Source organism: Haliotis cracherodii, unplaced genomic scaffold (genome assembly GCF_022045235.1).
Source record: "Haliotis cracherodii isolate W230 unplaced genomic scaffold, xgHalCrac1.p SCAF_23, whole genome shotgun sequence".
NCBI classification, from domain to species: domain Eukaryota; kingdom Metazoa; phylum Mollusca; class Gastropoda; order Lepetellida; family Haliotidae; genus Haliotis; species Haliotis cracherodii.
In genome coordinates, this window is record NW_027266279.1 from 12,692,227 (window position 1) to 12,705,747 (window position 13,521).

Sequence of the window (13,521 nt, forward strand, 5' to 3'; positions counted from 1 at the left end):
TAAATGGTGTTACACTTTGTTGGCAAAAAATATATAATTTACATTCAAACGACCCTGACCACCCGATCCCGTTAGTCGCCTTTTACGGCAAGCATGGGATCCTGAATGACCTATTCTACCCCGGAATCTTCACGGGACGCACACTTATGAGCAGAATGATGATTGTATTTTCAAGCATATTGTGTAAAAGTGCAGTTTAGTGCCCCGTTACAATTTGTTTGTTTGTTGATAAATTACTTCAACAGTCCAGTTTCAACCCATACCGAACAAGGCTGGAATTCCTGGTCTCGATCGTAGCGCCACCAATGAATATTACGAGTTATGTCCCTTCTGTATCTCGCCTATAGACCCTTCCGATTCCACCTCTCGTATCACTTACATTTGCTCCTAACAAAATGGCGGCGCCCAGTCAAGACGATCTGATCAATAACCAAGATCTGTGTTGTGATAAAACGGGTTTTACACCGCAAAGCGCATCAAATCACGTGAGCACCTTGATTAAAAACATGAAAAGATTTAGAAAATATCTGCTGACAACGAGTAAGCGGTGCTCATGCTTTGCAAATCCTGCAATCAACCGAAATCAGTATGACAGTTTACGAACCGGATTTCGATTTAGTCCTGCGATTTTGATATGACTGTGCAAAGACTCGTTAGTCCAGCTAAAATATAACTCCATAATACCAGCCTAGATCGGCAAGCCTGGAAAGTGGACTTTTATGGTCAGATATCTCACTTGCCTCGGGAAGATGCACTCTGTAATATTCCAGCTAAATGTTTATGGCGGCGGTCTGTAAATAATAATACGGACCAGACAGTCCACTGATTTACATGAGCATCGATCCACGTCATTGAGACACGATATCAAGCATCAACTACGTCAGCGATCCTGACCACCCGATCCCGTTAGTCGGCTCTCATGACAAGCATGGGTTGCTGAAGACCAGTTCTAACCCGGATGCTCACAGATCCGCATATCAATAATGATAATAATCATCATTTTGTTTGTCTTTTCTTACTTTATGTTGAACGCCGTCGCACTCAGCAATATTAAAGATTTATGGCGGCGGTCTGTCAAGAATCAAGTCCGCACGAGACAATCCAGTGATCGATATTGTGAGAACCGATCCACGCCGTCGCACTGCGATGTCGCACAATCAACCAAGTCACCGACCCTGACCCCCCAAACTATTTGGTCGCAGTCCCTATTTGTCAGATATCTTATGATTACATTGATGATGGTTGAGTGTGTGTGTGTGTGTGTGTGTGTATATATATATATATATATAATTAAATAAGTGGAGTAAGATTGAACTTATTTAATTATTACTATATTGTGCCTGAGAGTTAGAACTTTACTTATATATTATATATATATTTGCTTTATTTTCATAACATATTGTTACATCCTGAAATTGTTTAAATAAATAGCATGATCTCTTTTTTCATTTTCATGTTTACACCAACCAGGAATTCCCCATTATAATAATTTCATTTACTATCATTATTATTAATTATATAAAATTACATATGATCGTCATCTGAATATCAAGCTTTGTTTAGATAGTATGGAACTGGAACCCCAAAGTACTAGTTTACGACCCTGCAAAAAGAAAGATATGCACACATACCGAACATTTTCTGCAAAATATGCTTTGATACTTGGAAAAACGTCCATGAAGTAGTTTCATGAAGTGACGTTTCTTTTGCGGTTCAGTATACGATGTGAATAGTTTCTCAGGGGCCATATGATGACTTGTCGAAAAAGTGCGATATGAAATCTGCAAATATTTTACAAACAAATATTGGATTTGGTTCTATTTGCCCTGATGTCACACGACGGTTAAGAGAATAGTATAAAATGCACAGCTTTGCCTGGATCATTGGAAGGACAAGAAAAGTTCACATAATGATGACAGGTCTTTTTCTCGCTCTGGCTGTCCTAGCCGGTGCCGCCAATGCATGCAGTAAGTGACACCTTATTCATGTGTTGTTGGGATTGCAAACTGGAATTTGTTAACAAGATTCTTATAATAACCGTAATAAGCGGTGATGGGTGAGGTGAAATTGGGTTTAACGTCGCGTCCAAGATTATTGCACTTATATAGCGACGTGCATGCACGTGTATGTGTGTGTGTGTGGCTGCTTGTACTAGTCCGGACTGATGCGGATTTATAGTGCTAGCACACAGATACCATGCCGCAGTTTAACATGAATACCCCACTCAGACACAGCATACTGACTCCGAGACGACCAGTCCTTGTTTTAGCCCCTTAATGCCGAGCGCCAGACAGGGTAACAACAAGTACAATCTTTTAACGTCTTTTGGTATGACGCGGCTGGAGATCGAACCCCGGACCTTCCGCTCTCCGGGCGGACGCTCTACCATTAGACCACGGAGGCGGTCCCGTAATAAGCGACTTGCGTCATGACGCTCTGCTGTCCGATAGCTAAAGCATTGCCGGAAGATTTTGTTCGTTTTTTGTTTAACGCCGCACTTAGCAATATTCCTGCTATACGACGGTGGTCTGCAAATAATCGAATCTGGACCGGAATCCAGTGATTGACATCATGAACATCGATCCACGCAATTGGGTTACGATGACATGCATCAACCAAGTCAGCGAGCCTGACCACCCGATCCCGTTTGTCGCCTTTTACGACAAGCATAGTCGCCTTTTACGGCAAGTATGGGTTGCTGAAGACCTATTCTACCCCGGATCTTCACGGGTCTCTTTTCTTGTTCAATAGTTGGCGCCGCAAATCGAAATGCGAATGGTGCGCATAAGATCTTAAGGTTTACAGGTTAAACCTTTACGGTGAATCCTCATTAAGAAATTTTCTGCAGGACATTGGATTGGGGCAAGTGCAATCATTTTGAACTGTTGAGTTTATTGTTTTAATTCAGCTATATGACGGCGGTCTGTAAATTATGGAGTCTGGACGCGACTGCCCAGTGACTGACATTTGGAGCAATGTGCATCAAGTCAGCGAGTTTAATACTTTTGAAAGTACGGTTGCGGCATTCGGCAAATATCAAAATCGCTGCTTTACTGTTATCCAGTCTATGATTGCGAAATTCGATACTTTTATCTGTTTCATATTTGTTTAAACTTGTATTCAGTCGATGAATGTAGCTCACAATACACTAGTATCCTTTTCTACTTTTTTTCAATCCAGGATTGCAGTACATACTTTTTCCACTTTTTTTCAGTCTATGATTGCAACAGTCTGTACGGCTCCCTATACTGCACTGACTGTGAGCCAACGACGACAACGACGACACTTCCCCCACCAAAGTGTATGGCAAACAACGATGATAGACTCTGCTGTGACACTGGTATGGTATTTCATAAAGTGATGGACAATTACTTGTGCGTTGGGCTGGAGATGGGTTGTGCTGGTGGGGTTTTAAACAAAATTCACAGACCCTTCCAGAAAATTAAATGGCCGCTCCCCCAAAAGGAGTTTTAAAATTTACTTACTAAGAATAAGGAAGTTTAAACGTAAAACTCAGTGTGACAACTGTAAATCCGCGTATGCACGTTTATAAATTTCATAAACGCAATTGTATATTGAAATCCATTCTTATAAATAGATACGTCAACAATAACGTCAGACTGCTTAATTATTAACACGAGAAAACTGTACGCAATCAGTGACAACGTACAGCCAAATAAAGCAATACAAGCCCCACCCATTCTCTTATCAGCCAATCAGGAAACATTTGTCCGTTATTGAGCGTGGCCTATTTTTTCGGTTTATATCCATGACATCACATGTAACATAAGGACGATTCATTATCAAGAACATTATCACAACATTCATGAAGCATTATGTGTGACCCGTCTGTGTTAAGGCAGGATGTCAACACCAATATTTGGGGTGCAGGGAGTTCTGCGTTTTAAGATTTGGAGAAATCTGTGTCAACTACATAATGATTGTACAACTACTTGAAGCTCATAAGGCCAGGACGTTGTCATTAGTGCCACGTAGGAAACTGAGGCACTCTTTCTGTGAAATTAAGGGAAGGTGGCATTAGCCCGATCCTACATTTGTTTTATTTTAAACTTTAACCAGTGAATCATTTTCTATTATAGATCCATCCGCATGTCCCGAGGTTGACTGCTCGTGTGAAGCGCCAGACTCCATATACTGTCAAATTTGTAAGTATGACTCATGGCGTCTTCTGTGCTCTTAGAACAACCAGGTCAGAATTGGTCTTCAGCAACCCATGCTTGTCGTAAGAGGCGACTAACGGGTCGGCTGGTCAGGCTTGGTTGATGCACGTCATCGTGCACGGGTGCACGGGGGCACGGGTGGCCCAGTCGTCTAAGGGGCCGCGATCCGCTGTGCAGAGTTGCGTCCCTTGGGCTCGCCAGAAACCTATGATTGTGGGTTCGAATCCCGGTTCGCCCCGAATATGTTTCTCGGTTTGTCAGCACCATATCCGTGCTCGTGGGTTTCACCGAAGTAGTAAACGTCTGAGACCTGCATCACTTCGGGCTTTCCTCCCACATTAAGCTGACACGCGGCGATTTAACTGGTATACTGTTAAAAGCGGCGTTTAACCCAACTCACTCACTCACTCACTTTCATACATTGAAGGTCAAAAGACCCAATACTAGTCACGAACACCTTCATGTCAGAGATTCTCGTCCCTTTTGCACTTATTTTATTTTACTTGATCAAGAATACCAAAATTCAATAGTGTATTTGAGAAAATGGTTGTTATGTCCGTAATATGTCCGATAATTTGCACTTGAAATGTCGAATAAAGGTGACTGACAGGATCGGGTGGTCAGGCTCGCTGACTTTCTTGATTCATGTCATCGTACCCCAATTGCGTGGATCGATGCTCATGATGCCAATCACTGGATTGTCTGATCTAGACTCGATTACTTACAGACCGCATCATGTAGCTGGAATTTTGCTGAGGGTGGCGTTAAACAAACAAACACATATTTAACAGATATAAACTTAGACATTTCAAGTGGGACAAAAATACGGTCCATGAGCTCGTCCATGTAATGCGGCAAAGTGTAATATCATGCTGAAGACAAAATCGTGAGAAAAAACGATAATTGGTATTGTTTTCTTTTGGAATTTTCAGTTGCTTGCGATTCCATCTATGGCAATATGTGCTCAAAATGTTACGTACCGCCAACAACAACGACAACAGCTACGACAACAACAGCGGTGTCAGTACCAGTCTTCTGTCTTGGAGGAGGATGTAAGTGTGTTTTATATCAACAGAAATCAATACAATACATTTTCTCTTTCCTTACACCTCGTGAATGATTCATATTGTCTATCTGATTCAGTCGGGCGGCCGGGTAGCCTAGTGGTTAAAGTGTTCGCTCGTCACGCCGAAGACCCGGGTTCGATTCCCGATATGGGTACAATGTGTGAAGCCCATTTCCGGTGTCCCCCGCCGTGATATTGCTGGAATATTGCTAAAAGCGGCGTAAAACCATACTCACTCACTCACTCTGATTCGGTCATCGGGGACATGTGTGCACACTTCAGGACTTAAAGCACCCGAACACCGGGTGTCCTGCTTCTCCCTTTGCCTTCCTGAGGGTTGAAATCCCAGTTGTGCAAATATTATTCCTATACCATCCCTCCGCTAGCAGAGCGATGGGGTAGGTTGTGCGTCCCATTCCCCATGGACCGATGCGTGAGACCCGTCAAGATCCGATGTAGAATAGGTCTTTAGCAATCCCTGCTTGCCCTTTTATAAAAGGCGACTATGCTTGTCGTAAGAGGCGACTAACGGGATCGGGTGGTCAGGCTCGCTGACTTGGTTTATGCATGTCATCGTACCCCAATTGCGTGGTTTGATGCTCATGATGTCAATCGTCAAAAAAAAGACATCCTAATCATTACTAAATATGCTTGGCTATCCATCACTGGTATACCTTTAGTTATTTAAGAATGTAGACCACATATCCTGTCCAAAGAATACGCTGATGCAACTGTTGTCATTTTCTGTGACGTCAACGCTGTAGTTGGTAATATTATTTCACATGGAATGCCTCTGCAACACTTCCACTTTTTCACCACATGGAATATTTGATATATCTAGAAAGTACTGAGACACCATGATGTCAATCACTGGATTGTCTGGTCCAGACTCGATTATTTACCGCCGCCGTCATATAGCTGAAATATTGCTGAGTGCGGTGTTAAATAACAAACAGACAAACAGACAGACAAATGTATTCGGTACATCAGGCCACCGGCCCATAATACAATGGAAATATACTGTATATATATTTGCATGCCGAGTAGATTTAATAATGATTTACCGTTCAACACTGTGTTTCCGTTCGATGTTCATGACTTGGGCGAGAAATGTACCTAAGCCTTTTATAATTTGTTCGTTTTCAGCTGACATAAGTCTTATAAAATTCTCAATAGAGGGAGGGGTAACGAGACGCTTGGGAAAAGAGTTTCTTCTTGCTCTAGAATACTGGTCACAAATCATAAGAACATGGAATCCATCTTCAACATGGTTATGTCCCTTTGAAAAACAGAAAGTACAGACACTTTCATTATATGGGATGTTGTTATGGGTTGTTACAGTGGTGGTGTAAATAACAAACAAACAATGCGTAAAGCCCATTTCTGGTGTCCCACGACATGATATTGCTAGAAGCGACGTAAAACCATACTCACCCTCTGCTCTGCTAGCGCCATAACAGAATGGCAAGTGTTTGCCACCTCCATGGTCATTAGGGGACATGGGTGTCCAAGTAGTTAAATGCGCAGTGGTCTTCGCAGGATTGCCTCCCTTAGATGTACCAGGATCCGATGTTTTCGAATTCCAGATTCGCCCTGATTATGACCATTCTCCAAGAGCACCTAAGCGTTTATACAACAAACGTCTACGATCTGCTTTCCTCTGCTTCAGGCCGAAATACTGCCCAAGCAACGTTAAATACGCGTAACTCATTCATTATTAATTATTTCCAGTGTACTGTGGGTTTGACATCTGTTGTCCTGCCGACGCCTGTGCGGAACATCCAAACTGTTTCGGTAAGTCTCTTTTGTGTTTCTCCTCGGATACGTTGAACCCACAGCAATATACGAAGGAGCGTTGTGAATGTATTCACACTATAACACAGCCAAAGAATCTAAAAGCATTCCTGGGGCCATCGAATGGTTTTATTGAAAAGATAGAAAATACTGTCCATGTTTCATTTGGAACCAGCAGCGTCAAATACTCAATAAGGCATTCAAATTTTAAAAAATACATCACTTTTATCGACATTGCGCAGGACAAAGGTCATCCGTATATTTCCGCTGCTTTCTGGCTTCATATGCTTGGTGATAACAAAGTTTTTCTGATAAATATTTTTCAACTAAACGTATAAGAAAAACACATATCCATTTTGCAAAGAGGAATATCACATTGTTTTCAATTGTTGGATTCATAGGGACAAAAAAAAATTATTTTTTTTCGCTCTCAAGAACTTTTCGAAGTCCATTTGACAACGTTTTAAACCAATTAGAATGCAGCATACCCTTCCATTTGTTTTACAATTTAATGCAACATCATCGTTTTTAAATAGAAAACACATTTATGTGAGTATCTCTGTGCATTAATAGCAATCATACTTGTCCATGCCATACCTCTTTGGTGGGCATAATAAAGCGGAACTGAGGGAAATTGATAGGTGTGTTTAAGGTATGAAGGCACTTAAACAACAAGGCTGTGTAGTTGATTAACGACACGTACTGGTGTCGGTTATGTACATTGTAGTGCCACCAGAGACAACAACAGAGGAGCCAGAGACAACAACGACAGAGGAGCCAACGACAACAGAGGAGCCAACGACAACGGAGGAGGCAACAACAACGGAGGAGCTGACAACAACGGAGGAGCCAGATGAGCCAGAGACAACAACGACAGAGGAGCCAACAACAACGGAGGAGCCAACAACAACGGAGGAGCCAACGACAACGGAGGAGCCAACGACAACGGAGGAGCCAACGACAACGGAGGAGCCAACAACAACGGAGGAGCCAACAACAACGGAGGAGCCAACAACAACGGAGGAGCCAACAACAGTTGCCGCTGTGACAAGTACGTGCTTTTGAGTGAAAAAATGAGTTGGGTTTAACGTCGCTTTAAACAGTATTCCAATTATATCACGGCGTGTCAGCTTAATGTGGGAGGGCAGCCCTAAGAGATGCAAGTCTGGGACGTTTACCACTTTTGTGAAACCCTCGAACAGGGATATTGTGCTGAAACATACTCTGGGCGAACCGGAATTCGAACCACGGATATAGCTTTTTGGCGTGCCTACGTTACTCTACACAGCGAACAGAGGCGATACAGACGACTGGGCCACCCGTGACCCCTTCGTACTTTTGACAAGAGAACATAAACTTAAGTTGTAAATTAATTATTACCTACGAGGGCAAACATATCAGGGTTCATAAAAATCATATGTGCCTTTGGGTCATATCACGTCACGAGACAACAGTGTATTGTTTCCGTGATCCAGACGTCATTTTTGACGTCATTCGAATCTTATTGTGACGTAGGGCCGGAATCACGTCACTCTAGAAACGATGTCATAGCTTTAGATTGTTGACATCATTCGATAAATTGTGGTTCCGCTGCGGTTGCGACATTATAGGTAAACACTAAAATTCATCTCTGTATGTAAACATCTTCTTCGGTAATAAATAGACAATATATTGTTCAAGTCATACGTTGAGGACACTCGCGCCTAAATTCCGGTATATCCCTCACTCTTACTCGGGAAATACCGGAATTTAGACACTCGTGTCGTAAACATAGCATGACATGAACACTCATATTATATCCCCTATCTTCATGCAGCATGCGGGGCGGTCGGGTTGCCTAGTGGTTAAAGCGTTCGCTCGTCACGCCGAAGACCCGGGTTCGATTCCCGACATGGATACAATGTGTGAAGCCCATTTCTGGTGTCCCCCGCCGTGATATTGCTGGAATATTGCTAAAAGCGGTGTAAAATCATATTCACTCATGCAGCATGCACTCGCGCTGTTTCTCCCACAACCAACCTGATTTCTCTGAAGAATAAAAACGTCCAGCCGATAGGGAAATAGTACATGTATAATTGTAGTATTCTCCTAACAACTACTTGCTATTCCAGGGTGTGCATATAATGACTTCCTGACAACAACAAGGATATTAGGTGGCACTGAAGCAACGTCGTGCCAGGATGCACCAGGATTTGTCAGTATCAACGTTGAAGTTCCCGGGGGTGATCCTCTACCAATCTGTTCTGCCGTTCTCGTCTCTCCTGACACTATCTTCACATCCGACTTCTGTGTTACACAGCTGGCTGCGATTCCAGAGTACGTGAAAGTAGTTACATTAGTTTGTCTTTCAATTATTTTCCTATTCAAATCAGATCAAATGAGGTGAAATGGGGTTTAACGCCGCGTCCAAGATTATTACACTAAAATAGGCACGTGCATGCACGTGTATGGCTGATTGTACTTGTCCGGACTTATGCCGATTTTATAGTGCATGCCATGAGATCCATGCCGAAGTTTAACATGAATACCCGACTCAGACACAGCATACTAACTCCGAGCCGACCAGTCCTTGTTTTAGCCCCTTAATGCCGAGCGCCAGACAGGGTAACAACAAGTACCATCTTTTAACGTATTTTGTTCGAACCCCGGACCAACCGCTCTCCGGGCAGACGCTCTACCACTATACCGGCTCCTTATAGTTTCCTAATGCCTCATGCTTGTGGTAAACTCTGATAAGATACTTATGAAATTAGGTTCCCAGTGGTGGTGAGGTGAAATGGGGTTAACGTCGAGTTCACGATTATTGCACGTGTATAGCCGCGCGTGCGTGCGTGTGCGTGTGTATGTGGTTACGTGTAGTAGTCCTGACTAATGCGTGTTTTACAATGCAAGCCCAGTGAGATACCATACCGCAGTTTTGACATGGATAGCTCACTGAGATACACCGCACTTAAAACCAACGAGACCTTGTTTTATCCCCTTAATGCTGAGCAACAGGCAAGGAAATAAATACCATCTTTTATCGTCTATTGGTATGTCCCGGCGGGGCATCGAACCTCTGACCTTCCGTACTGTTATATTGCTGCTGGTGGCTATATACAATTTTCACACACCAACCACTTTGAAATTTATGATAGCAAGGAGTCGAAGAGTTATGTGAAATTATCTCGTCATTTATTGGTTTTAGGGCATTCACAGTTGCTGTCAATGACTTCAGCGGCACAAAGGTGGCCACAATCCCCGGAAGAAAAGGCGCAGGTAAGAAACTCCGGCTCGTAGTATAAAACCCAACGAAGGACGCAGAATAAATCCCTTATACCCCGCTACGAGCAAGACAGGCTGTACGTAGATTTCTGATGCAGAATAAATCCCTTATACCCCGCTTTGAAGCAAAAAGACGCACGCTTTTACAGAGTCAATGAAAGTCACGTGACATAGCACAAGCTGACCTCTTCTCAATCGAACAACAGTTTTCTATAAATTTTGAATTTGTTTTAATTATTTTACGATGTCATAATTACCCCGACTGATCCTGCTACAACCTATAAGATATTATAAAGGGATATATTCTCCCGCTCTCATTTTTTGCCCTCCCAACCGGGATACATAGTTTTATCAAGATCCATTCAGATCTCTACATTCTGGGTAAGATAAAGTGCTTTTGCATTTTGTTATGGATTTCAACTTCGTATTTTTTCAATGCTTTGGTACAGTTACCAGAACCTATATCAACCAGAGAGTTGTTACAAACTGTGATACTACTGTAATGTTATCGCGCTTCATACCAGAGTTAAGCCTGTCTACCTGTCGAATGTACGAATGGGATAAGTACGTATATATAAAGTGAATGTGTTATTATGTATCTCGCTTATAGTTTCCAAAAACAGGACAATTGATGAATAGAGAGAAAGTGAAAATATCAAGATTCAGTTTTAGACTGCGATTATGAATTTCAGTTGTGTTAACTGTTAAAATAACCTCCAAGACCTCCTATGGCCAGAGACCTCAGCCGCTCCAGAATCCGATCTTAGCCTATGATTGTCGAAAATCAAATAGCTTAAGGTGACGTGAGCTAGTGCTTAACGTCGCGCTCAAGATTATTGTCCTTATATTGCGACGTGCATGTTCGTGTGTGCGTATGTGTGTGTGTGTGTGTGTGTGTGTGTGTATGTGGCTGTTTGTATGTCCGGCCTAATTCTGAGTTTATAGTGCAAGTCCACTGAGATATCATGCCACAGTTTAACATGAAAACCCCTCTCAAGACACAGGATACACGCTCAACCACTAGACCACGGAGGCAGTTCATATAGCTTAACATAACCTTAGACAACTCCTGGAAACTCTTTCGAAGACATGACTAAATCGCACAGCGACCATCGCGTACTACTGTGAAACCTGTTTCAAGAAACCACCGAAATCAGAAACTGTGCATAACGATTGAAATTGTTTCTTTCAGACGGTCAGCTAACTCTTGACGCACCCTTGACCTTTGATGGAGCCAGTTGCCTCTTGCCTGCCTGTATTGCTGACGATACAATGGAGCTGGACATGGCATCCTGTACGATGTTCGGCGCAGGAGTCATCGACGGTACGTCTCATCCATGTATCCATTCAGTTTGTTTGTTTTGTTTGTTTGTTGTTTTACGCCCCACTCAACTCCAACTATATGACGGCGGACTGTAGAATGATAATCAAGTCTGGATCAGACAATCCGGCGATCATCATGAGCATCGATCTACGCAATTGGGATACGATGACATGCATCAACCAAGTCACCCTATCCCGTTAGTCGCCTCTTACGACAAGCATAGTCACCTTTTACGGCAAGCATGGATTGCTGAAGACCTATTCTACCACGGATCTCCACGGGTCAAGTGTCGATTCAGGAATTGCTATGTTTAAGACCGTGGCAAAGAGCTTATTTTCAAAATGGACAAATGACGATTGATTTTCCCCGGAGGCAGACAACCAACACGGCATAATTTAGACTTGAGGCGGGTCATGATGTAAGCTTTTCCTATGATGGGGCTTACAGTCTTGCTTGAAAAGGGTATAATGATCTACACCGAAACATCGCAATTGCAATATCATAAAGTAGTTGGTATAAAAAAAAAAAAATGTTATTTGTCACCCCTCCACTTCTATGAAAATAACTATTCTTTGATTTCTTTGCTACAGAGACAGCATCAACATTCCAAGGAATCCAGTCTGCTGCGGTCTCCATCACGGGAACGTGTACTGACAACACCAACGTCTGCAGCGAATCAACGGCTCAAACATGTATTGTACGTGACTTCCACACTTTTCTTCAAGAGAACCCCACCCCCTCCTAATTCTTTTGAAGCATACTGAACATTAACAGATAAGCTAACTTTAAAGGTGATCGGGAACACTAAAGTACACGTATAACAATACTATAACTAATTTATTAGGCGATGTATTTTCTCCAAAAGACGGTTACTTTTTACGGAAATATCCCTTCCTCTTGTTACTTCAAGTTAGTTCTTTTTAAACGATGGCGTCAAATTATTTCAGCCAAACGTATCAGGCAAAAAGGAACTATATTCATTTTGATTTCTATGCAAGTAGAGGTAGCCCAGAGGATAATGCGTTGGTTAGTTACCCTAGGTTCTGGTTTATAACCCATGATGAGCGTCGTGTCTGAAGTCTGTTATATTATGTTTGTTGCTTAAGCTACACTCCGCAATACCCCAGCATTGTGACGGTGGTGGACTGTAAATAGCCAAGTTTAGGCCAGACAATCCAGTGATTGACATTATATTTGTTGTTTGACGACGCACTCAGCAATATTCCAGCTATACGACGTCGGTTTGTAAACAATCGAATCTGGACAAACCAGTGATTGACATCATGAGCATCGATCCACGCAATTGGAATACGATGACATGCAACAACCAAGTCAGCGAGCCTGACCACCCGATCCCGTTAGTCGCCTTTTACGGCAAGCATGGGTTGCTGAAGACCTATTCTACCCCGGATCCTCACGGGTCTGACGTTATGAGCAATGTTCCCCCGGGTACGATGACACGCCATCAACCAAGTCGTGGTATGGCTTGGAGTGAGTGAGTAAGCATGGTTTTACGCCGCTTTCAGCAATATTCCAGCAACATCACGGCGGAGACACAAGAAATGGGCTTCACAGATTGTACCCATGATGTGGAGAATCGAACCCGGGTCTTTGGCGTGACGAGCGAACGCGAGACCACCACTCCGTGGTATGGCTGGGATATCGCCATGCTGACTCATTCACTGATAAACACATACACATTCTAACATCATCTGTTTCAGGGGGACGCAGGTGGCCCTCTGATATGCCCCGACCAGACCGGCCAGTTAGTTACAGCAGGTCTTGTTGCCGACATGCCGCCCGTATGTACAGGCCCACCCGAGTTCATCAGTCTCCTCCCTGACGCATTTGACGCCTCGGTTCTTCCTGCTTATTAAATCCAATCAGTGGGA

The 13,521-nt window shown here is 43.0% G+C and overlaps 1 protein-coding gene across 1 annotated transcript; it reads left to right on the forward strand.

The window, feature by feature from the left end:
- Positions 1 to 1,863: 1,863 nt before the first annotated feature.
- On the forward strand, positions 1,864 to 13,521 carry LOC139471743 (serine proteinase stubble-like). The gene is made up of 11 exons (XM_071254224.1): positions 1,864 to 1,967; positions 3,215 to 3,340; positions 4,101 to 4,166; positions 5,114 to 5,233; positions 6,979 to 7,041; positions 7,769 to 8,092; positions 9,153 to 9,357; positions 10,229 to 10,299; positions 11,498 to 11,629; positions 12,220 to 12,326; positions 13,351 to 13,521. Exons 1-11 carry the CDS (start codon positions 1,910 to 1,912, stop codon positions 13,504 to 13,506), a joined length of 1,428 nt encoding a protein of 475 aa, XP_071110325.1. The 5' UTR covers positions 1,864 to 1,909; the 3' UTR covers positions 13,507 to 13,521.